Consider the following 24,396-nt stretch of genomic DNA (forward strand, 5'->3'; position numbering starts at 1 on the left):
GCTGACATTGTTGCAGCTGTGGTGTAGGTCTCAGCTGTTGTTCAGATTCAGTCTGTAGCCTGTGAACTTCCATATGCCATGGGTGTGGCCATAAAATTAACAAAAAATTGCATGCTCTAAAGTGTTTCATATAAAGGGATAGAAGCTCAGCTGCTTTAAGAGTCAAGAGAAATAAATGGAAGGCACAATGATTGTCCCAGGGCCATTAGAAAATATTCAACTTCTCCGTCATCCCAAGGTGTTATAAGAGTGTATGATAGGATTTTCCAACAAAGATTTCCACCAAAATACAAATTTCAAAACATATACTAAATTCATATAGTCTATAGAGAACTAAGCCAGGCATAAAAGAAGACTGCAATTAAAAAACATGATCTGAACTCAAGGAACTTAAAGTGTAAAGAGAGAGAATGGTGCTAGTGAAAATGCGGTAGGTGCCTCCGGTCTTTGAGAGCTGGTATCAGTAAAGTGCTGAAAACACCGGAGGAGAGAGGGAGATGGAGGATGTCACAAGAAACCTTCTCAAAAGCATGTAAACTGTGTGTTTAAAAAGGAATTGGAATTAGATTAAAGGTAACTAGTGGAAAAGCAATTCAAGAAAACAGAATAAACAGGTAAGGTAATTTAGTCTCTCATTGTTTTCCCTACTAAGTAGCTTCTGCAGGCTCATTTAAACTAAATGATGCCCCCGACATCAGATTAATGAAGACCTGCTTCGATTATCAGCATTTGACTACAAAATCACAGGTTTCCATTTTTTAAAGATAATACAGGCTTTATGGTAAAAAAAAAAAAAAAAAAAAAAAAAGCTTTAAGATTTATTCATTTCTTTTCCATTTTTAAAAATTTTACTCAAGTAGTTAATTTATAATGTTGTGATAATTTCTGCTATACAATCAAGTGATTCAGTTATACATACACACATAGCCATTCTTTCCCCCATATAGGCTGTCAGAATATTGGGTAGAGTTCATTTTCGATAATTTCTGCGAACCCAATACCCTCTTCAGCAGAGATGACCTCTCCTTTTACTTCTCTTCAGTGGCTCCTGCTGTTCCCACGGGTGTCAGGCAGCGGAGTAAATCGCTCCTTAGTCAACTTTATTATTATTTTTCTTTTAGGGCCTTACCCATGGCATATGGAGGTTCCTAGGCTAGGGGCCTAATTGGAGCTCAGCTGCCGACCTACGCCACAGCCACAGCAATGCAGGATCCGACCTGTGTCTGCGACCTACACCACAGCTCACGACAAGGCTGGATCCATAACCAGGGATCGAACCCGAGTTCTCATGGATGCTAGTCAGATTTGCTTCCACTGATCCACGACGGGAACTCCCTCCTTATTCAACTTTAAATGCCTAAAAGTGAGATTCTCAATGATTCTCCTGAGTGGTCGGGGAACCCGTCTCCCCACCTGCTGCTCGTCAGGGGGAAGGCAGGGGATTAAAGGATAAGGCGGTATAAAGAAGTGAATGGCGTGGCTTAAGTAAGAAAGTTTCTGGAGTCAATCAGCTGCTCTTCATTTTCCTCCTGAACGTGGCATCTCTCACTATGTTGCGTGAATCGCTGCCAAGGAAACAGCAGTTACGGCAGTTGTTCCTGGCAGCGTGAATGTGGACAGGATGCTGCAAGCCTCTCAGTATGAAAACAGGGCTCGAGAGAACCTGGAAGGAGGAGGAGAATCCTTGCCATCCTCAAGTGTCCAACTTGGCACACTGGAATGAGGGAAGGGGAGAAGAACGACAAACATGTGGGTGTGACCTAAATGCTGGCGTCACTCCCTCTTTTTTCTCCTCCCTTTAATCTAAAGCCATCATCCACAATGCCTATATATCACGTGGCAAAGTTCACTGGGATGCACTTTTCTTAAAATTGTCCAGATCATAGGAGTTCCCATGTGGCCCAATGGTTAACGAACCTGACTAGCATCCCTGAGGACTCGGGTTCAATCTCTGGCCTTGCTCAGTGGGTTAAGGATCCAGCATTGCCGTGAGCTGTGGTATAGGTTGCAGATGCAGCTCAGATCTCACATTGCTGTGGCTGTGGCGTAGGCCGGTGGATACAGCTCCAATTGGACCCCTGGCCTGGGACCCTCCACATGCCATGGGTGCGGCTCTAAAAAGACAAAAAGACAAAAAAAAAAAAAAAAAAAAAAAAAAAGACTACAGATAAATCAGATCTTTTTGCCCTTCTGCTCAAAACCCTCCAACAGCTTCCTGTTGCACTTAGAACAAACACTCAACTTCCTACCAAGATCTGGACCTTCCCTACTCTCCCCAAGTCAACTACTAATCACCTTAATTTCCAGTATCAAAGCCTTTATTTCTGTCCCTAGAAGACATCAAGCATTTCTTGCCTTTGCAACCCAGAAAGCTGTTGCTTCAAATCTCCAATGGCTGGCTCCTTCTCATTATCTCCATCTCAACACTTGGCATATGTGTTGGTTGAATGAAGAAATGAGTAAACTGACTTCTAAGAAAATCTGGGATTCAAGGAAGAAAAACTGGGAAATGTGAGTAGCTCATACGAAGCTGGTCTATAGAAGTAAACAGCCTAAAATAATTCGGAACAGCAGGGGAGGGAAGTAGCCATCTCCTTATAGTCCTTCACAGCAAAAGCCATTTCTCAAGGCACAATGTCTATGCGCTTTCTTAGCAATCTCACCGACCCTCATTGGTCAAAGAGATCCACAACAGACATCCTTCCTGACCCTTTAGGGACCTGGCTCTAATACCAATATCACCATCATTACCTCCAGCCCGCCCTCCTCTGTACCAGTGTAGCACTTGGTGTCCACTTTGGTGGAGCTTTCACCATGCCTGTTTGTCCTGGCCTCTTTGCAGACCTGACTCCTACACCAGACTGAGCCCTTCCTGAAGGCTCACATCTATGCCCCAGAGGGTAGAGTGGAAACTCAATGAATTTGTGTATGAAAAAGTCAGGAGGCATTTAAAGTGTTTTGCGGTGCAGTAAAACCAGAGATTTATTTGCAGCCCAAAGCCTTGGGTATATAGTCCAGTGCACACCATGCAAGCAGACCCTTACCCACCATGAGCCCTTAAATTTATCCCCTAACTTCTCTGCAGGTTAATAACAAAGTCATCCTGCTAACTTCACAGGTGAGATACTGGATGTGAACATACTTTGAAACTATTCAGTGCTGTAGAGTCACTAGTTACCGCAAAGTCTTTCATCATTCTTAGCTCTTGTCCAAGACCGGGTTTCTTTCCTCAGTCTCTATTCACTGTTACTTGTGGAGGAAAGTTCTCACTGTTTTATCAATAGCTTTCCTCCATTAGCAGAAACAATTTAATTCTTCTAAGGGGTAAATTATTTAATTATGAGAAAAGTGGAATTATGTGGTCCCGCAAGATTAGATCACACTGTTTAGGAAGCACTGAACTGTGTTGCCAGACTCTTAAATCACTTCAGATTCTTAGAAGGCAAACAAATAAATGTAGTGTCTTTTTGCGAACCACTCTTTTCCAGAATAAAAGAGCAATATAAACCTCTGTGGTGGTAAAAAAAAAAAAGAAAGAAAGAAAAAAAATGGTTAGCCAGATTACATTATGCACACTAATCTGGTATAAATATCAAATTTCATCAACTGATCAGTCCAAGAAACAGCAGACCTTTTCCCTATGCTTCTAAGCACAACTAAATCATACACAACCGTCCAGTTCTCCCTCTTTCTTCTCTTTGGAAAAGACCTTGAATCAGGCATCCTAAAATTTCTTTCTAAATTCCTATGCTGACATGGAATACTAGCATTGTAATGCTAACAATGTAAGGTCCACAGGAAAAGGGCCAAAAATGAGAAATCACAGGCAAGGCTGCAGTGAAACTTTCATGCATTGGTGGAAGCAGAAAATTGGTTCAATCATTTGGGAAAGTAGGTTGGCAATATATCAAGAGTTATTACTATGTTCATACTCTGTGAAACAAGAATTTCACCTTTGGGACTATATCCTAAGAAAATGATCCAGAAAGCGCTACAAACACAAAAGTTTTCATTATAACATTATTTATGATTAAAAAAATGAAAGCAACTTAAATATCTAACACCTGGAAAATATTTAGGTTTACTACAGCTACACCAGGGATCATTAAGTAACCTTGAAAAATTATTGTGAAAATGACTACATAGCAATGTGAAAATAGGTATGACATATACCTAAGTGGAAAAGACATGAAAAAACTTTGTACCCTCTTAAAATTGTGTGAAAGGTGACTATGAGAAAAAAAAATAAAGCCAAATGAAAATAGTTGTATTACAGTGATAAAATTATGGCTAATATTTTGCTCTTCATTTTACAAAATCTGCAATCAATTATTTTCACAATTAAAAACCATAGTTTTAAGAAGAGAATGCCAAAGAAAGAAATCAGGTTCATTTACAATCGATCAAATTATGTTTTGTTTTGTTTTTTTCTTTTTAGCCCTGCTTGAGGCATGTGAAAGTTCCCGGGCCAGGGATCAAACCCACATCACAGAGTGACAATGCCAGATCCTTAACCACCTACACCACAAGGGTAGTCTGCAAACTACTTTTTGAAAAGAACGGCATTATTAAGAATTGCAAATGGGTTTTAGAAGCATACTTTTAATGTCTCTAACAATCATAAGACTTCCATTATGTTTTACTTCAATGACCTCTCTGAAGCTATAGATTGATTAATAAAATGTAATACATGTCAACATAGTTACTAAATGAGAGACTCCATATGTTTAAGCCACTCCATATGTTTGCTAGGAATCTTAACTTGTCTAGCTTTTAAGACATCAAATTTCTACACAAGAAAGAAGCTCAAATACTAGGAGAATCTGGTGGTACTCCACATAAGAGGGTTAAAATAATAAACTATATTTTAAAACCTACCTCAACAATCAAAGATATACCAATTCTTTTCCCCTAATAAAAAAATCTTTCCAACTCTAGTTTTGAATAATTTAGGCTGTATTAAGACAGGAAAAAGATAACCTTTTAACTGACTACAATATTAGGGCATAAAGTATAATGGTATTGATTAATTTTCTTACAAGTATGTTATATAATTGAAAGTATTTCCAGCTCTTGAGGAAAGACTGTTGCATTTCTGTCTGCTATTATCTTTATTAAAGATTCAGCTATTTAAAATAGAAATGTTTTCAAAACGTATCTTTTTGAACAAGCCTAAAAGGCTTATAGAGAGATAAAGAGGAAATAAGAACATTTATACCAAACGACCTGTTCTCTTCGGGTATATGGCATTTACTCAACATTCAACAAATATTGATCAAACATCCGAAGGGCCGGAAGTAGACGAATACACAGTAGAAAATAAATAATTATGTGGAAAAAGAGAAAAGCAAAAGAGAGTAAGAGCGATTAGGAGTGCTGGGATGGAGATTATAATTCAAGCAGAGAGGTCTAGGTAGGCTTCATTAAGAAGGTGCCATAGAGCAAATGTCTGAAAGCAGTGACTAGTTAACCACGTGGATATCAGGACAAGAGCATCCCAAGCCTAGAAACAGCATGGTGCTGTGACTGAAGGCATGGTGTGGCTGAAGCCGCTGTGCAGGCGAGAAAATAGAAAGAATGAGATGAGCAAGGTGTGAGTGGGAGGTAGGTCAGATCCTGTAGGGTTTTGGAGACCATTGTGAGAACTGCAGCTTTTACTCTGAGTTGCATAGGAAGTCACTACAGAGTTCTGGTTTATTTGACTATGAACACTCTGGCTGTTGTCCTGAGAATAAAACTGAGACTTCTCACTGTAGCTCTGATCAGCTGGTATGAGGAAGTCAGATTCACATTCTATGTTCTGAACAGAGAACCAACCAGATTTCCTAACAGACTGAAGAGGCAAGAAAGATGAAGACTAAAGGTGAGTATTATTTTTTACCTGGAAATCAGCATAGGATTCTATCAGTTGAAATGGGATAGACTTGGTAGATCAAGTTTTCAGGGGCAAATTCAAAAATTCAGTTTGGACATACTAAGCAAGAGATGTCTATTGGATTACAAAGTGAAGATCGTATGTAAATATACAAACATTTTGGGGGAGTTCCCATTGTGGCTTAGCAGGTTATGAACCTGCCTAGTATCCATGAGGATGTGGGTTCGATCCCTGGCCTTGATCATTGGGTTAAAGATCCCACATTGCCGTGACCTGTGGTACAGGTCGCAGATGCGGCTCAGACCCTGCATTGCTGTGGCTGTGGTTTAGGCTGGTAGCTGCAGCTCCAATTCGACCCCTCGCCTGGGAACTTCCATATGCCACATGTGTGGCCATAAAAAGCAAACAACAACAACAACAACAAAACATTTTGGGAGTGGCTGGCATATAGATGGCATGTAAAAGTCATCAGGAGACCAGATGAGTTCAGGAAGAAATGGTTATAGAGAAGTTAGTATGGCCTGACCTGACCCTTGATGCATCCCAATTGTAGGAAGCTGAGGAAAGAAGGAAAAACTAGCAGAGGAAACTGAGAAGGAGCTGCCAGTAAGGTGAGAAGAAAATCAGGAGAGTGGTACCCTCAAAGTCAAGTAAAGAAACAGAACAGAAGCAGAGTTAGTGAGTCAACAGGAAAGGGAGGACCAAGAAGGGTCACAACTCAGCCAACGTCAATAAACAGAGACATGACAGGTTATAATTGGGCACATATAACCAATGCAGAATGGGGGCTCAGCATGGCTTACTTACTTGAGGAGAAAAAGGATGCTTGAAGTAAGTTTGAAGAGGCTTTTGTTGTAGTAAAAGTGTTGTTTTACTTATGGCAAAACATATATTAATGCTTTTCTTCTTGATGCAAGCAGCTCTGGCTACATAATTGACAGAACCCTGAGCAAAGTGAAACTGCAGGGCCCTTGTTCAAATACTGCTAAGCATGTCGGAATGGTGGCAGCACAGCATTAAATCAAGCGCAGGCCCTTCCAAGAGCAGAACTCTATGTGATTGCACCTGCATGGGACACACACCCATAACCCAAAGCATCTGAACTATAACAAATAGAAGTATTGCTGCTACAGCAGGCTTTCTTAGCTTCTGGTTTCAAAAAAGCACTTAACTGCTTATTGCAGAATGCAAGCAGAAACAAAAAATGATACAAACATAAGGAGAATCTGTTAGAATGTAATTTACTTTATTCCCCAACTCACTTTCAATGCTAAATCAGCATATATGGATCCGAAGTCATTACAGTATGACAGCAAAAAAGGGCAGAAGAGTCGTTAAATTTGATAGCACTAATAAAACGACAGGAAAAAGGGGAAAGAAAACAGACTTACTTTTCATTGGAATGCAGACAAAATTAAAAAAAAAAAATCTCCATAGTGTTTTAAAAGTTTTGGTTAACATCCCTGAATGAACATTTAATATATAAATTCATTTTGGTTCCACCCCACTGACATAAAAAACGATTCCTGAATCAGAATACTAAGTATGAATGTAACACTAAGATAGGAATCCTCTAGCTTCTCACAGTAATAAAACAGTAGTCTTTCCTACACCTTTAAAAAAACGTGCTTGCATAAATGCATCCCTTTATCTAGCAAATACATTCAGTGTTTACTGTTCTTAGGCACTATATTAGGTTCTGAACTTGGACTTTCTTTCTCTTTCAGCCTTGTTCTAAGTATAATCAAAGAGAGAGCCAAGCTACAGCTCTTGCCCTATTGCATACTTTAAGTTACGCCCTGGCTAATTTGGGGGATTTTTTCCCTCCAGGGTTTTTTTGTTTTTGTTTTTGTTTTTTTCTTGTCTTTTTGCCATTTCTTCGGCCGCTCCCGCAGCACATGGAGGTTCCCAGGCTAGGGGTCAAATCGGAGCTGTAGCCACCGGCCTACGCTAGAGCCACAGCAAAGCAGGATCCGAGCCGCATCTGAGACCTACACCACAGCTCATGGCAATGCCGGATCCTTAACCCACTGAGCAAGGGCAGGGATCGAACCTGCAACCTCGTGGTTCCTAGTCTGATTCTTTAACCACTGAGCTACGACGGGAACTCCTCACTACAGGGGTTTTGATAACACTCTTTAGCAAATTCTTATTCCAAGGTCTCTTTCTAGCTCAAAGGCTACATACTTGCTCTATGGAGCTTTTCCAATCTTCCCAAGTACAAACAATCTCTCTCCCTGGCTGTGTGTTCATATCGACTTACAGTGCTTTTGATATCTCCTGCAGTTGCTTGTTTTCTTTCTCCTTTCCTCCCTTCCTTCCTTCCTCCCTCCCTCCCTCCCTCCCCTTCTCCCTCCCTCCCTCTCTCTCTCTTTCTTTCTTTCATTTGTTTTTTGCCCACACCCATGACATGTGCAAGTTCCCAGGCTAAGGCTCAAACCTGTGCCACAGCAGCAACCTGAGCTGCTGCAGTGACAACTCGGGATTCTTAACCTGCTGAGCTACCAGAGAACTCCTATAGTTGCTTGTTAGCAAGCCTGTCTCTGCCATGAGATAGGGAAATCTGTGATAGCAAAAGCAGTCTTGGAGTTCCCATCGTGGCTCAGTGGTTAACGAATCCTTGACTAGGAACCATGAGGTTGCTGGTTCAATCCCTGGCCTTGCTCAGTGGGTTAAGGATCTGGGGTTGCCGTGAGCTGTGGTGTAGGTGGCAGATGCAGCTCGGATCCCGCGTTGCTGTGGCTCTGGCGTAGGCCGGTGGCTACAACTCTGATTTGACTCTTAGCCTGGGAACCTCCATATGCCGCAGGAGCAGCCCAAGAAATCGCAAAAAAAAAAAAAAGCAGTCTTAGGAAATGATGTATGCTCAGCACCTAGTCAGGTATGTAGCAAACATCAGGAGCAACTTACAAGTTTTTTAAATGAATAAATGAACTGTTTAGATAAATGAAACTGTGTCTGGGCTAAATATGTGCAGAGGCAGTTCTTTAGGAAGGGGCTGAATAAAGGGGTGACCTGCATTGCTGGGTTTTACACACCTCTACTTACCTACATCTGTTGTCCACTCTTCCATGTCACCACTAAAGAGTGACAATTAGGCTGCCTTGACTCTCCCTCTAAACTTGGATATTCTATGGCCCTTTGGAGGTGACCTTCCAATTACCCATATCAGGCTTGGGAGACAAGTCGATTGCAGTTAGTTGCATGGGATGCGGCAGGTAGGTGCAGGCTCACTTAAGAGAATTGCTGTCTTTGCTAATGGCCCTTAGGGGGCTGTGCATTTGATAAGTCAATATAGGTGGCAAAAGCTGAATGGGAACTTGGAAAATAACTGAATCAATTTTGGAAAAAAGCTAATTTTTTACATTTAGTAACTTCATAACACAGCAAGACCCTGAAATTATAGGTTTGCAGGTATAATGGCAGATTAGCAGGGAGAATAACCACACACACACACATACACACACATACGCACACACACTGACTAAATTTAATGATGGGGTGTTGCTATCTTAAAGACAATGTTCAAATTTGTTATTTTCTATATGTATGTATGTATGTATGTATTTCATATTCCCATGGCATATGGAAGTTCCCAGGCTAGGGGTCTAATTGGAGCTACAGCTGCTGGCCTATACCACAACTACAGCAACACAGGATCTGAGCCACATCTGCAAACCTATACCACAGCTTACGGCAATGCGGGCTCCTTAACCCACTGAGCAAGGCCAAGGATCGAACCCACATCCTCATGGTTACTAGTTGGATTCGTTTCCACTGAGCCATAACGGCAACTCCCAAATTTATTATTTTAATGAGTAATCTTGCAAATGTTATCTTGGGAATTCAGTTTAAGGCCCAAGTATCCCCACTCTTATATAATGAGGTTTGAATACAGGAATTAAATTGGGTTAGGCAAAGGACAGAGAAGCCCTGAAGGAATGGAAAAACTTATAAGATATACCTGAATCATACATTTTCAATTATTCTTGATGATTTCCTTTTCTGAAATCAAACATGCATTATATTGCAGAGTGTTAGCGCTCTGATAACTGTCCCTATATAACTTAATATTTACAGTTATGTAGATGAAGTAAAAATTGAATAGCAAAAACTGTACCTCCAGTTTTACACAATCTTCAAGTATCTAAAGTACATTCATAATATTACAAATGAATACTACATACATTGTAAGTGCATTCTAAGTAATTGTTTGAATGGTAACCTCACTTTTGAAAGTGAAGCTATGTATCAGTGACCTCACTTTCCAAAAAATGTTTTAAATGATGCTAAAAATTTTAGTCACCGAATGGGAAAATTCAACTTTATTAATTTATTCCAGAAGTCATTAGGAATATTACATATCTTAAAGTGGTAATTTATTTTAATATTTGAGTGTATTAAATTTGTACCTACATAAGAAAAAATAATATGCTTGTGTTGTTTACCAAACAGATACTTATGAAGTTTGGAAGGTGATTCTAGTTTAATTTAATAGGTTAATCCTCGACTGTAGAAGCAGGCAAATTCTGCTGGTCTGTATTAGGTAGTCTATAACAAATATTAATATGGTTTTATTTAATGAAAATAACTCATATAGCCTAAAGAGTTTTATTTTTAATTTTTTTTTTTTTTTGTCTTTTTGTCTCTTTTAGGGCCGCACCCACAGCACATGGAGACTCCCAGGCTAGGGGTTGAATGGGAGCTGTAGCTGCCGGCCTGCGCCAAAGCCACAGCAATGCACAGTCCGAGCTGCCTCTGCGACCTAGATAGTTTTACACAAGACAAAAATGATGAAAACTATGAAGACAGTTTCTCAGCAACTTTGGAAGGTGAGATCAGCCACCATTTACGTGGACCAGGTCCCAAACACTTTCCCATCAAGGACCTCTGACTTAAGATTATGATTTAACAGGTCTGTCTATGTGATGTACTATTAAAATGTTGAACAGAGTATTTATTATTGTTGCTGAAAATCTATCAATGTTCTGTGTCACTGGTTAAAACGTCCAAGAAAATATAGGTAATTAAGGTTCCAAAATACACTGATGTTTCATAACATCTGTTCCTGGGACATTTACATAACAGAAGGAAAAGATGCCAATCCATGAGTCACCCATTTCACTGTATAAGAGAGATTTTGAGCTGAGCCTTTGCTTTGGGGCTTTATGCATGCTCATTACCTAGGACTGTTACATTTTTCCAGCAACATCAACCCTCCTAACTAGTTTGCTTTTCTGCTTTCTTTCTGGTCTACAGAATGTTGTATTTTTGGAGCCCAATTTTGTCCCATTTGGTTTTCTGTTTTTTACATTTTGTCTGTAATTGCTAGGTGTCTAAGTGGATGAGGTACTTGGAAGCATGACCTTACAGCACCATTTTAACTGAAGTCTCAGAGCCATCACCTAAACATTTAAATGTGTCATTATTCTTTCTGGATATAGCCATAAGATAGAGCATTTGGATATAGGAATGACTAAAATATGTCACTTAGGAAAGTCTGTGACTTACTGCCCTTTGTGTGTTCAGCATCAATTTCAACATGCAAGTCATTCCATTAAAAGTGAAGGTGGATGGATAAATGGATGGATGGATGGATGGATGGATGAGGAAGAGATTGTGCCATTGTCAAAGAACCATTACGAAAAAGTGTAATTAAATCGCTGATGCAATTTAAAGGACTAGAACATAGAAATACATGTGGGGGAGTTCCCGTCGTGGCTCAGAGGTTAACAAATCCGACTAGGAACCATGAGGTTGCGGGTTCAATCCCTGGCCTCGCTCAGTGGGTTAAGGATCCAGCGTTGCTGTGAGCTGTGGTGTAGGTAGCAGACGTGGCTCAGATCCCCCACATTGCTGTGGCTCTGGCGAAGGCTGGCAGCCACAGCTCCGATTGGACCCCTAGCCTAGGAACCTCCATATGCCCTGGAAGCGGCCCTAGAAATGGCAAAAAGCCAAAAAGCCAAAAAAAAAAAAAAAAAAGAAATACATGTGGGACTTGGAAAACTTTGAGAATATATAAGTTCCTGTAAACCAATGTCTATATATCTGAGATGACTGAATACACTGATCTGAGCTATCACAGTCCCTACCATCTGTGATGGTGAAACAAGACTGGACTCAGTGTAAAGTTATGCAAATGCAAGATAATGTATATTATTTGTGTTGTTTTACTTATAAATTATGGTAACATTCAAATATTGACTCTGAAGGTAATGAGACTCATGGTTAAACATATATAATTTGCCTATTAACCTTTAATAAGTTAACTAAAGGCAGTGCATGCAGATATGTCTTACGAGCTTGGCCTTTCCATGATAAACTGTTTTCTTTCATTAAGAGCAAGAAATAAATCACCTTCCAGTCTCTAGGCTCATACCTTATCCCATATTAATTCTTAAAAATATTGTTGTTTCAATGTTTTCTTTCAATTTCTTGAGGAGTCTAAGTTTCTTTAAGAGACCAACAGGCTAAAATAGTAAGTGTATGTTATGACACCAAAACTTACAGTGCCCAAACACTAAGGAAAAATAAGAAAATGTAGATATAGAGCAACTAAAATTTAAAATGCACTATCGAATGTAAGTCCTACCTGAAAGAATAACCCCAATAACTATGGCTTATTGAACACTCATTATTTGAACAATTGCTACTACTGAACTATTGAACACCTGCGACTTTGCTAAGTGGTTTATATATACAGTGATGGTCGGAAATGGAAGAGATTGGACAATACCAAAGCCTAGATCATAGGGCTGGTGTGTGGAGTGGGTGGGGATCGAAATCAGGTCTACCTAAGCCCATGTACTAGGTTCAATAACTTTGTACAGAGAGGCCCAACATGAGGCACCTCAGGATAGAAATAATACACCACTACCCAAATGAGACGAGTTAAAGACAAGTTTTTCAGCAAACTTGAATACAAAAACTGCTGAGGATATAGGTGAAATAGATATCTACTCATAATTACTTTCTTCAAATTCTTCATATAACTCCGTGACATCACTAGAAGCAACTTTTGAGTTCCCTGACAGTTTTCTAGAATGTAGTAAGCCCACATCCACCTGAGGGACCAAGCACAGCTTTGTTTTTTATTTTGTACATAAATAATGTCATTGGAAATTTTAATGTAAAACTTAAGTGCTAATTAAGTGCAACATCAGCACAGGTGGTTTTTAGATGCATCTGGTGGATGTGTATTTGTCTTGTCCATAACAGAAGGACATATGGTATCACTGTCTATACTGATCTTTAAAAGACTTGTATACAATGACATTCAAGACTTGCATTTAGGAGATCACATCTCCTGGAATAATTAACAAGCCAGTGTTAAATTTCTTCATCTCTTATTTAAAAGAAAATTCCATTGGGTAATCTCAAGACATTCTAATTTAGCATGGAGAGATTATGTCAAGTTAATTCTACTCCCTAAATAGTACTGTGTGGTTCTAAATAAAGTAATTTAGACAGCTACCTGTAAAATGAGAGGAGTTAGAATTCAAATCAAGGTCTTTCCATGGGGAAATTTTATTTTATTTATTTATTTATTTAACTTATTTATTTATTTATTTTCTTTAGGGCTGCACCCGAGGCACATGAAGGTTCCCAGGCTAGGGGTCCAATTGGAGCTGTAGTACGGGCCTATGCCACAGCCACAGCAACACCAGATCCAAGCCACGCCTGTGAACCTACACCACAACTCACAGAAACACTGGATCCTTAACCCACTGAGCGAGGCCAGGGATTGAACCTGCAACCTCATGGTTCCCGGTCAGATTTGTTTCCACTGCACCACGATAGGAACTCCTATCTTATTTATTTATTTATTTACTTACTTACTTACTTACTTACTTATTAGGGCTGCAACTGCAGCAAATGGAAGTTCCCAGACTAGGGGTCGAATCAGAACTACAGCTGCTGGCCTACACCAGCCATGGCAACACCAGATCTGAGCTGCATCTGCAACCTACGCTACAGTTTGCAGCAACGCTGGATCCTTAACCCACTGAGCAAGGCCAGGGATCTAACCCACATCCTCATGGATACTAGTCAGGTTTTTAATCTGCTGAGCCACAACAGGAACTCCTCTACGGAGAAGTTTTAGAGACTAAAAAATCTTGCCTAATATTAGTATGAGCCATTAAAGGACTGAGTTTGACATTTTTAACTATGTACTTTTAAATCACAGGGCAAGAGTTCTTTAAAATTCAAAGGATTTTTAAAACTATATTCTGATAATTAAAGATCTAAAATAGCAGTGTCAGAAAAAAATTACAGAGTTTGTAATAACAGAAAAAACTAAAAGAAAAGGCTAAATGCTAAATTTAATGCTATGTCTGTGAAAATACAGTATAAAATTATTTTATGTTCTGTTTAAAGCTAATCACAATGTTATAATTGAACAGAATTATGTAATCCCTTAAGGAAAAAAAGACTGGTATTAAATGTGCACGTGAACTGAAAACATACCTGAACTGTAACCAATGGACCAAGGTTGGGGGTTAGAGAAATGGATGGTAGACAGACAACCAGAGATGTGGGATAGTGATGTGCAGTTTACAGCTCAGCTACAAACCCTGCCGGCAGTGAATTCTCATAGCACGGAGAAGACAAAAGAACTATAAGTTTGAGAAGGACAAACACAGGCTCTCCCTAACGGTAAGCTCCATGCAGACAGTGCCTACGTCTGTTTTCTATACCACTGTCTTTCTGGTGTCTTAGAAACTGCCAGACACACACTAAGTAAACGATAAGCATTTGCTGAAAGTGAGGGAAGAAGGAGAAAAACTCAGATCTCCTTAAACCATATGCTTCTCATTCTCTTCAGCTATAAATAAGGGGACTGATGCGCGCGCGCACGCACACACACACACACACACACACACACACACACACACTTTCTCCTGATTTAAAAAAAAAAAAAATCTGATGGCTGTGGGGGAAGGTATCTCTGAGAACACAGGAAAGAAAAATCTTGTCTGAAACACAGAAAAACTACATGCACACTCAAATGGATTTTGATTTTAAGAAAAGATTGAGGATAAATTAGAGAATTTAGCTTAGAAAACTGGCAAGGCTGGAGTTCAACTCCTACCTTGGAATTTTTGACTCCCTACATTATCTCATCCAATTCCATGGCTAAAATATATGCCGGTAATTTTGATCTAGCCCTGACCTTTCTCTCCACATTAGACTTGTATATGCAACTGCCTAATAAGCATCTTAAGTGTAAAATGTCAAAAAAAACCCTCTTAAATTTCCTCCCCAGACTGCTCATCCAGCAGCTTCCACATCTCTCTGAATGATACTTCCATTCTTCTGTTTGCTTTGTCCAAAAAACTCTGACTCCTGACACTATAACACTTCTGTCTCTCATAAGCAAACCCTGTTGTTATTTCCAAATATATTCAGAAACCAGTAACTTCTTACTACCTCCACCGTGCTGTCCTTGTCCAAGTCATTACCATCCCCTACATGGATTACTGAAATATATTCCTAAACTCCTCTATATCTGCTTCATAATTTAACCAATAGTGATTATATATCAGATCACAGCACTATAATTATCAAAACCTTCTATGGCCTCCCATCTCATGTAGAGGAAAAACCAAAGCCCTTACAGAGGGCTTTCAAGGACCTATGTGATCTGAACCCTTTCCACCCATCCCCACCCCAAACCTCACCTCGCTTATCTATTTGGCTAAACTGTCTCCACCATACTAGTGTCTGTATTACTCCCCAGATATGTCCAGAATATTGCAGCCTTTATGGCCTGTGTCTTTCCGTCCCTCTTTCCCTAAGATTTCTACCCCAGTGAATAGCAGGACTTACTGCCTTATTTACTTTAGGTCTCTATTTGAAAATCATCCTAATTATGGCACTTTCCTAATCTTCTTCACTTAAAATAGCACCTCGGCTGCCTATATGCTCCCTCTCGCTCTCCTTGACCTTGCTTTACTTCTTTTCATGGCACTTATTACCATGAGGAGTATTATATATTTATTGCTTATTGGTCTGGTATCTGCATCACTACTCAGGCAAGAACTTTGTTAAGTTCATTTGTTGATTCGCCAGTGCCTAGAGTAGTGCCTGGTGCATATTAGGCACTCAGATACTTGCTGGATAAGTGAAATGATATTAGCATCACATCATTATCAATATTATCTTTATCATCTAAACACCCAGGTCCAAAGGGCTGAAGCAGAGCAACTGTGCCCTGAGACAGAATAAAACACAATCTAAAATAGGGTAACCTTGGTGGTAGGAGGGGTTAGAGTCATTTTATTACCTCTAGATTTCAGTTTAAAATCTAGAGTCATTTTATTACCTCTAGATTTCAGTTTTATAAACGTATGCTACCAAAGGGGAAAGGGGGTGGGGGAGGAATAAATTAGGAAGTTGGAATTAACAATATACACTACTATACATAAAATAGATAACCAACAAGCACTTACTGTATATCACAAGGAACTATATTCAAAATTCTGTAATAACCTATAAAGGAAAAGATTCTGAAAAAGAATATATATATATGTATGTGTGTATATATATATATAAAGAATATATATATAAAGAATATATATATATATGAATCACTATGCTGTATGCCTGAAACTAACATGATATTGTAAATCAACCATACTTCCATAAAAGTAAAAATTTTAAAAACTTTTCAGTTTTGATCAAAATAGTAACATACAGTCACAGGCACATTTGATTCCTTAACAAAGCATTTCTATTAGAATAGCTTTGTATTATTCTATTTCATCACTAATACCTGAATCCCCCAAAAGAGTATATGAATAATTAATAGAAGGGAAAGGTGAAAAAAGTAAGGAGAAATGTGATTTTCTTAAATCAGTAATTTTAAATCTTCTATCACTATTATTAATTTTTGTATATTATATAGCAACCGTGTCTTCCTTTTTGATTTTAATCTTAGAGCTATTTGTCTATCATAGCCTCTTTTTCTTTCTTTTTTTCATATTTTCTTTTCAAGTAGAAAGAAAAAATTTACCCAAATGGTAACTTGAATAGCTTGGGTTCCAAGTGTTCAAAATAAAATAAGGTTTAAGGTCTTCTCGTTTTGCACTGAAGCAACTTATTACATAGATGACATCCTCCTTTAGAAAAAGCATGTGTTAATGTTTGTCACTTTTAAAATGGGAACAGAGTTCTAATATCACATTAAAATGTACAGATTAAGAATAAGAACTTGCCTTACATGTGAAGAGAAAAAAAAAATAAAACAAAACAAGGTGATATGTGATACATGGAAAAATGGGTATAAAGAGAAAAATGGATATAAAGAGATCAAACAAATGAGTAGAAAGTTAATGAGGCAGGGAATTTAAATAATACAAGGATGTAAGAATTAACATGTCAGTTGATCACACTTAGCATACCTGCTTTTCAGAGTAAAAGTATAAATTTGCATAGAGCCAGAGATTTGAGCAGAACAAAAATGTAACAAAAAAGGGTAAAGTTCAGACAAAAAAAAAAAAAAAAAAACATAAAAAATGATCTTAAATACAATGGTCTTCATTTGCTTTGAGACAAATCTATTCTATTTTCCTACTACTCTAGGTTCTTATTTTTTTCCACTTTCATTTAATAGTGAAATATTTCAATAGCAAGATAATTTGTGATTCTTTATGACTCTATAACTTCTGAATTTAAGATAAAGTAAAATGTTTCTCCAATACAACATAATAATATTTTAAAATCTACTAGGAACAGATAAATTTCATGATCAGTTAAAAGCAATATTATGCTTTAGAGACCTGAGACATTTGAGAAATCTTCAACTATGAAGAGAAAACTTAATTTGAAACAAATGGAGCAATGCATGCAATTTAAATAAAATGCCTAAATACTGATAATTAAAAACAGGGAGGTGGCAGTTGGGGTGGGGGGAACCTGTCATAATTGGATCCACTCACATATTTACTCTGAGTATTTATTTCACCAAAATCAAAATCAATTTAAAAAGATCCCCACCATATGTAGTCAACTCACTTTACAATGATCATATTGGAGCTGTAAGGCTGGGACATCCCCTCCAATGGGCATCTGTTTCTTAAGCTCTTCATCTTTCATATTCAGCCATTTGATCAGTTCTTCTAAAGATGCCAGCAACCTGTTCCACTTCTCAGCACTGGCCTCCAAGTGGGCCCTGTTGAAAGAGAATGCTGACCACACTTAGATGTTTGAAATGCATCCCAAAACTTACACCCTATTCTTTAGCTTCATAAACCTGCATAATCAAGTAACACTCACACTAAGAAAGAAGCTGGCAATTTGTAAAAGTAATATATATTTCCTGTAAGAAACCAATTTTGAATAAGCTAGAATATGCAGAGGGTATGTTGGTAATATCTGTCAAAAGTTAAAACATACACAGCACAAAGGCATCAATCGGAGGATTTCAAGATGAATGTCCATGATGTGATGTGAAATTATTTAAGAAAGTCTCAATAGTTTATGTACAGTATATAGATGCACATTCCAATGCATTTTTTCTTATTTCATTTATATATGTGAAGAGAGGGATAGAGAGGAGAAAGAAGTTTATATGCATATAAAATAGAAAGATAACATACCAGATGTGGTTACTACTGAGAATACAATAAACACTTAATTTTCATATATAGTTGTACTAATTGAGTATTTACAACAGGCTCATATTATTTTTCTTTCTAAAAAAGCTGATTTGATGGGGTGACTAATGTCTTGATTTCTCTTATACTCAAATAAATTGCTGAAAGCAGTTATCGCTAACATTTACCTCAAAAATTTGAAAAACAAGACATTACTTGGATAGAATATTATGTAGCTTATGGCTGAGTGATGTCCAGTGACAAATATCCACTGTGAATAGAAAACAACTGAGCAAAAATTATCGATTACAGAACCATATACTCCGATTCAAAGAAGAGGTCTTTGTTTCAATAATAACTTCTGTTTGGGGCACAGAAAAGTACCTTCAGATTCTTAAACTATGAATTTCATAATTAGGGAACTATGTTTAGGAAATATATTTTTATGAGATGAAGGCTTCGATAAGAATGGAAGCCTTTGAGAATAGAAATGTAAACAAAAGACACATTTGCCAGTTACTCCTGTTAGAGCGTTGGAGAAAGTTCATTTATACAACCTCAAGCCCACTCCCACGAGTTGGACTTGAAAAGAAGAACCAGTCAAAAACAACTCGAAAGACCAAGGAATCAGTGTTTCCTCAATCGTTCATCTCCCCAGTGGACAAACCATGAATGTGGACACGTTAAACTGCATGAAATGGAATTATCTTGACTGTCCATGACCTTTCAGGGTAAGGGAGGAGGGCTGATGGAGACAGGCATAAGCCTTGTTACACAACAGCTTCCAAAGACTAAAGATTTATGATAGTAAAGACAAAGACGACTCATTTGGGGCAACCTTAGGTATAAGAAACTTCTGTCGACCATGTTTCATATCCTTTCATACAACAACTTTCACCTTAACCTTGGCTTATGACCGCACTTCCACAAAATTGCTCCTTTACTGAGTAATATGAAACAAATCAACTAAGTATAGCCACCACTGTCCCTCTGATCCATCAGTAAATTTCCTTTTTGGACATCTCATCCACGTGAGCCTCTGTCTCCAAGCTAATAGCTCTGCCATGGTTAATCCAAACAAATATTTCCCCATTGATTACATAGGAGGTACTCTCTGCAGTGGATATTCAACAATATCATACATCTTTGTTTAAAAGTTCATAGTGGGAGTTTCCTAGTGGCTCAGCAGGTCAAGGATCTAGCACTGTCACTGCTATGGCTAGCTAGGGTCACTGCTTTGGTGCGGGTCCGATCCCTGGGCAGGGGATTTCTGTTTGCTCTGGGCACAGCCAAAAAAAAAAGTTCTAGTTCATCTCTAATTCATAAAATATGACTGTAGTCTATTGGCTAATATTCTTGGCTAAAAAGAAAAAAAAAAGGGGGGGAGTTCTGCATATCTCTAAAGTCTATTAACCTCCATTCAGTGACATAAAAAAGGCCACCTGTCCTGCTGTCCACTTGAATGTAGTTCCATTGTCAGTGGTCAATATAGAGCAAGCTATTCAAACTTTACAATTTTATGTCTTATTCACAAATGTTGGCTATGAAATAATAAAAAATTATAACTACAGAAAATCTTATGTATCTCACAGTTCCTTGACAATTTACGATGAAAAAATTTATTTTATTCTCTTGCATTAAAATCTTTTCCATTCATTCTACAGGTGCAATGATTGACCTCATTTTACAAATGTGTGCTTTAATGAGATCCTGATTCTGTTTGAGGGCCAGCTTTTCTGTGTTCATATTTGATTCATTTTAGGCCAAATATGTTAATTACCTATTTCTGATAAACAATAATTTTACTTGGCATAGAACATAACTAAGTAATTTCAATAATACTAACTGAACATTTTCTCTGCCAGTTACAAACCATTTTCCCCTAAGTATATTTGACAGAGTTGTTACAAATTCTTTCCAGTGTTTTTTAATTCAAGAAAAAAATGGCAGCTAGAAATCAAAAGTCCTTAGTTAATCAAGAAGTGCTTGAGGGTCTTTGTGGACAAAACACTTATGCACACCCCAACCTCTTATTTTAGATTACTTGATCCTACATCTTCAATGTTTGTAGTTTAACTTTTTAATCAATAAGTAAATCAGACATTATATTCCTTCGAAATCCAGTTATACACTCTTGTATTGAAGAGCATGCAAATGTCTTTTCCAATGCAATTAACTTTTTGACTGCACAGAAATAATGAAATTGATTATGGAAATCTATGGGATTTAGCACCTAAAGAATTATTTATAAGGATGAAGGCAATACTTTGAGATACTGAAGTGACTTTGAAATAAAAAGATAACTGGTCAATGCACTTCTCTGCATCTTTCTTTTTCCATAGTACAAAGCAAGCTGATCTGGCAGAACCTTTGCCTGGAAAATCTGTTCTGGTTATTCTCCAATAGATTATAAATATGTGTTTAGTGGATTACTACCATATGCCCAAATAAATGCATGCTTCCGTAGTAGCCTTCAGTGTCCTAGTTTCAATTTAATTCTTTCATCTTTCAAGATGAAAGCCTTTTCTTAGGCACTGGGTTGAATGCTTTGCAAAAAAGAAACCTTACATTTGTGTTTGGTGTAGTTGTACTTTTTCAATTTTACTTTAAACATTCTAAATCTTACATTTCGCCAAGACTACAGATAACCAGTCATCAATCATGTTTTCAGAAGTTTCACTTAAAACATTTCTTTATCTAACACAAATCTTTGGGCACTCACATTTTTTGGATAATTGACTTATTACCCTCACAACTGCTTCAGTTCATTCTCTGGGAACCTGACATATGCAAAGCAATACATATTTTTATTGAATGTATCATTAATGTGGGGGAGTCTACTACAGAGAATGCTTTGCACAAGTTACTTCTTTTTAGATTGAAACATCTCTTTTACAACTCTCAACAATTTTAAGTGATCAGTTACTTTTAAAAACATAACATGAAAACTTGTTAGAAGGTAAACATCCATAAAATGGTACTTCATCATTTAAATATAGTAGGAAAGGAACTATGGAGAAACTAAGTATTAAAACCTAAACCTGTCTATTAAGTCACCAAAACCCTCTACCTTTCAATATTTCTTCAAAGTTTTTATTCCTTCTCTCAGTGTACAGATACAAAAAGAGAGAGCAAACAGTGTGAGTGAGTAAGAGGGGCATTTATTAAAATAAAATACAGTTTTTCTTTTTTTTTTTTTTTTTTTTTCAAAAAAACACAAACATCTGTGGAACACTCACTCTGTTATCAGGCACTATACTGTTTCAGAAATAGAAGGTTCTAGGATCAAGTTAGGAGAAAGACAAATAAACCAAATACAAACATACTCAGAGATAGGAAACCGCATAACAACTCTCAGAGGCATCTAGAGCTCAGAAAATGAGGAAGCTTGCTCAGGAAGCCATGGTGAGAATTTGGAATCCACACTAAGTTCTAAGCTCTTTCCACTACATTGCTTTCATCATGGGCAACATTTAAGAGGGCAGATGGAAACTGCTCAGATATATTTGTAGACAAGTAAAGATACATTTGGAAAGTCGTGGGGCTGCCAAAGAATTTGATGACTTAAATTAAGAGGAACAAAGATACACTATCCCCTACCATGGAAGGAATGCAGAGAATTAAATACCCACTTTGACATTCTTACTACAAATAAACTTCTTTTCAGTTGATGGTAAAACCCATAGATGATAAACTGAGTTACAATGAAAGAAAATATCTTCATGAGCCCAAGAATAATCAGTAACATTAAAAGGGGATAGATTATCCCTGTTCCCAGAAAAAAAAATGAAGACCAACCAGGAGAAAAAAAAAAAGTGGAGTCTTCAGAATCCAGTCTGTTCTGAAAAGAACACCAAAGCTGTAGCCAACAGCCACACGTGGCTATTTCAATTTAAAGTTTAATTTAACTAAAATAAGTAAAATGTGAAAATCGGTTCATCAGTTGCACTAGCAACTGCTCAACATGCCACATACGGCCAGTAGCTACTGTACTGACAGTGCAGATATAGAATTTTTCCATCATTGCTGAAAATTCTATAGCAAAGCACCAAGCCAGAGGGAAAAAAGGAGGCCTGTAGAATCTTCCTCTATGAGACCTGATAAAAGAAGATTTTTTAGGTGTTTTACGATATGCTTAGCAAAATCAACCAGCTAAGGTTACAAGCGGTGTCAATGACACTGTGAAAGTGTGATAACATCAGATGTAATGACGATGTGAAAGGTTAATCTTCTCTAAGGGCCTTGAAAAAGGTGCCCCGAATCTTTAAGAGGTTCATAAAAGGGAAGACAGAATTTTATCTTTGAACTCTATTTTCATTAGATTTGACAATTTCACTGGCCTTTGAAACCATATGTTAATAAGGATCTGTATTAAACATCATTAAACTCATAAGTGGATATTTAATTAACATAATCCTAAATTATATAAATTCCACATAAAAGTTTAAGCCATGGCATTTGCGTTACTGAATTTATTAGTATATTTCCAACTCACAGTTTTGTAGGGAGTAAAGAACACTGTCAAAGTTCCTATGGGCCAGAGTTCCCACTGAGGCGCAGTGGAAATGAAACCAACAAGGAACCGTGAGGTTGCAGGCTCGATCCCTGGCCTCGCTCAATGGGTTAAGGATCTGGTGTTGCCATGATGTGGCTCGGATCCTGTGTTATTGTGGCTGTGGGATAGGCTGGCAGCTGTAGCTCCAATTCAGCCCCTAGCCCGGGAACTTCCATATGCCATGGGTACGGCCCTAAAAAGCAAAAAAAAAAAGTTCCTATGAGCCTATCTTCTAGCTCAAGTTTCAAATCACTAATTAGCTTCCTTAAATTGATCTAAGTGGAATATATACCCGTACACGTATTGTTTGCTACATACCATTACATAGTTTCAATGACCGCACCATGGTCAAAGGAGGTAAAGTCAAGCATTGCGTGTAGGTACATGGAAGGTTCAATAAATATTAGCTGTTATTATGATTGTTGGCAGATACTCTCTTTTCTAAAAATAATGATAAATTACAGCAAATATTCCCTGCCATGACAATGTTAACTTTAGCACAATTACAGCACAATTTGAAATACAGAATGCACAGAAGGGACAGCTCTCTGATGGCCTTATACTTAGAAAAGAATGCAACAAGCTTGCATGCAGAGAGGGAGATTTGGGAGAGGTTTGGGGAGCGTAAGAGGACTCAAAATCTTTAAAAGTTAGGGGTAGTGGTGAATATGATAGAAAATCATTCAGAATCACAATACCAATTCTAAGCAGAAACTGTCAAATCATAGAGGAAGAAATGTCAACATTTTTCATTTTCTAGTTCAACACACTAGGAAGCCCAGAATTTACAGCAGGGAATAGAGTGGGTGTGGTCATTAGAGTATCAGAAGTTGGAAAAACAGACAGGAAGGAAGTTCATGGGGGAAAGGAAATTCAAGGCCCTGACCCTACTGAAATGGCTTATAATGAAATCCAAGCTGGGTAGAGGGGTTGCTGATGAAGTCTGAAAAGCAAAAGAGTTTAAGCACCTAAAGTTTAGGAGAAAGATGGGTGGGTTTGGGAAGAAGAAGGAGAAATATAAATTGAAAATATGAGAAGATGTGCATTTTTAAATAATCTTGTTGGTATGATGTACATAAATTATATAGAGACAATAATACTATAAAATTAGAGGCTAGAATATAGATGGTCCTGGCATATAAGAAGGTACTGAAGGAAGGTCCTCACAAAATCCCTAACTTCAATGTGAAGGAAAATTGTTTTAATGATGATGTTCTGAACAATTCTGATTTGCTAAAACAGAGGGCTTTTCTCTAAGGAACACAGCAAAACCAATGGCATTCAGATGCACGTGGCCAGGTGGGATGCAGTAAAATAAGCTGTGTGCTCTGGAAACTATTTGCCCTTGGGCTCCTGGAGATTGATCA

General features: G+C 37.9%; 1 protein-coding gene across 16 annotated transcripts in view; it reads right to left on the minus strand.

Moving 5' to 3' along the window:
* The window catches only part of UTRN (utrophin), a 535,632-nt gene that overhangs the window by 127,188 nt on the left and 384,048 nt on the right, over window positions 1-24,396 (minus strand). For all 16 annotated transcript variants that reach the window (XM_085024297.1, XM_085024293.1, XM_085024287.1 and 13 more), the window contains one exon: window positions 17,894-18,050. In XM_085024297.1, the coding sequence (XP_084880423.1) occupies window positions 17,894-18,050 (157 nt within the window). The remainder of the gene's footprint in view (window positions 1-17,893; window positions 18,051-24,396) is intronic.

Source organism: Sus scrofa, chromosome 1 (assembly GCF_054392235.1).
Source record: "Sus scrofa isolate SSC_HxYL_T2T_F1_AM1 chromosome 1, Sscrofa_HxYL_maternal_Yorkshire_Landrace_v2.0, whole genome shotgun sequence".
Lineage (NCBI taxonomy): Eukaryota > Metazoa > Chordata > Mammalia > Artiodactyla > Suidae > Sus > Sus scrofa.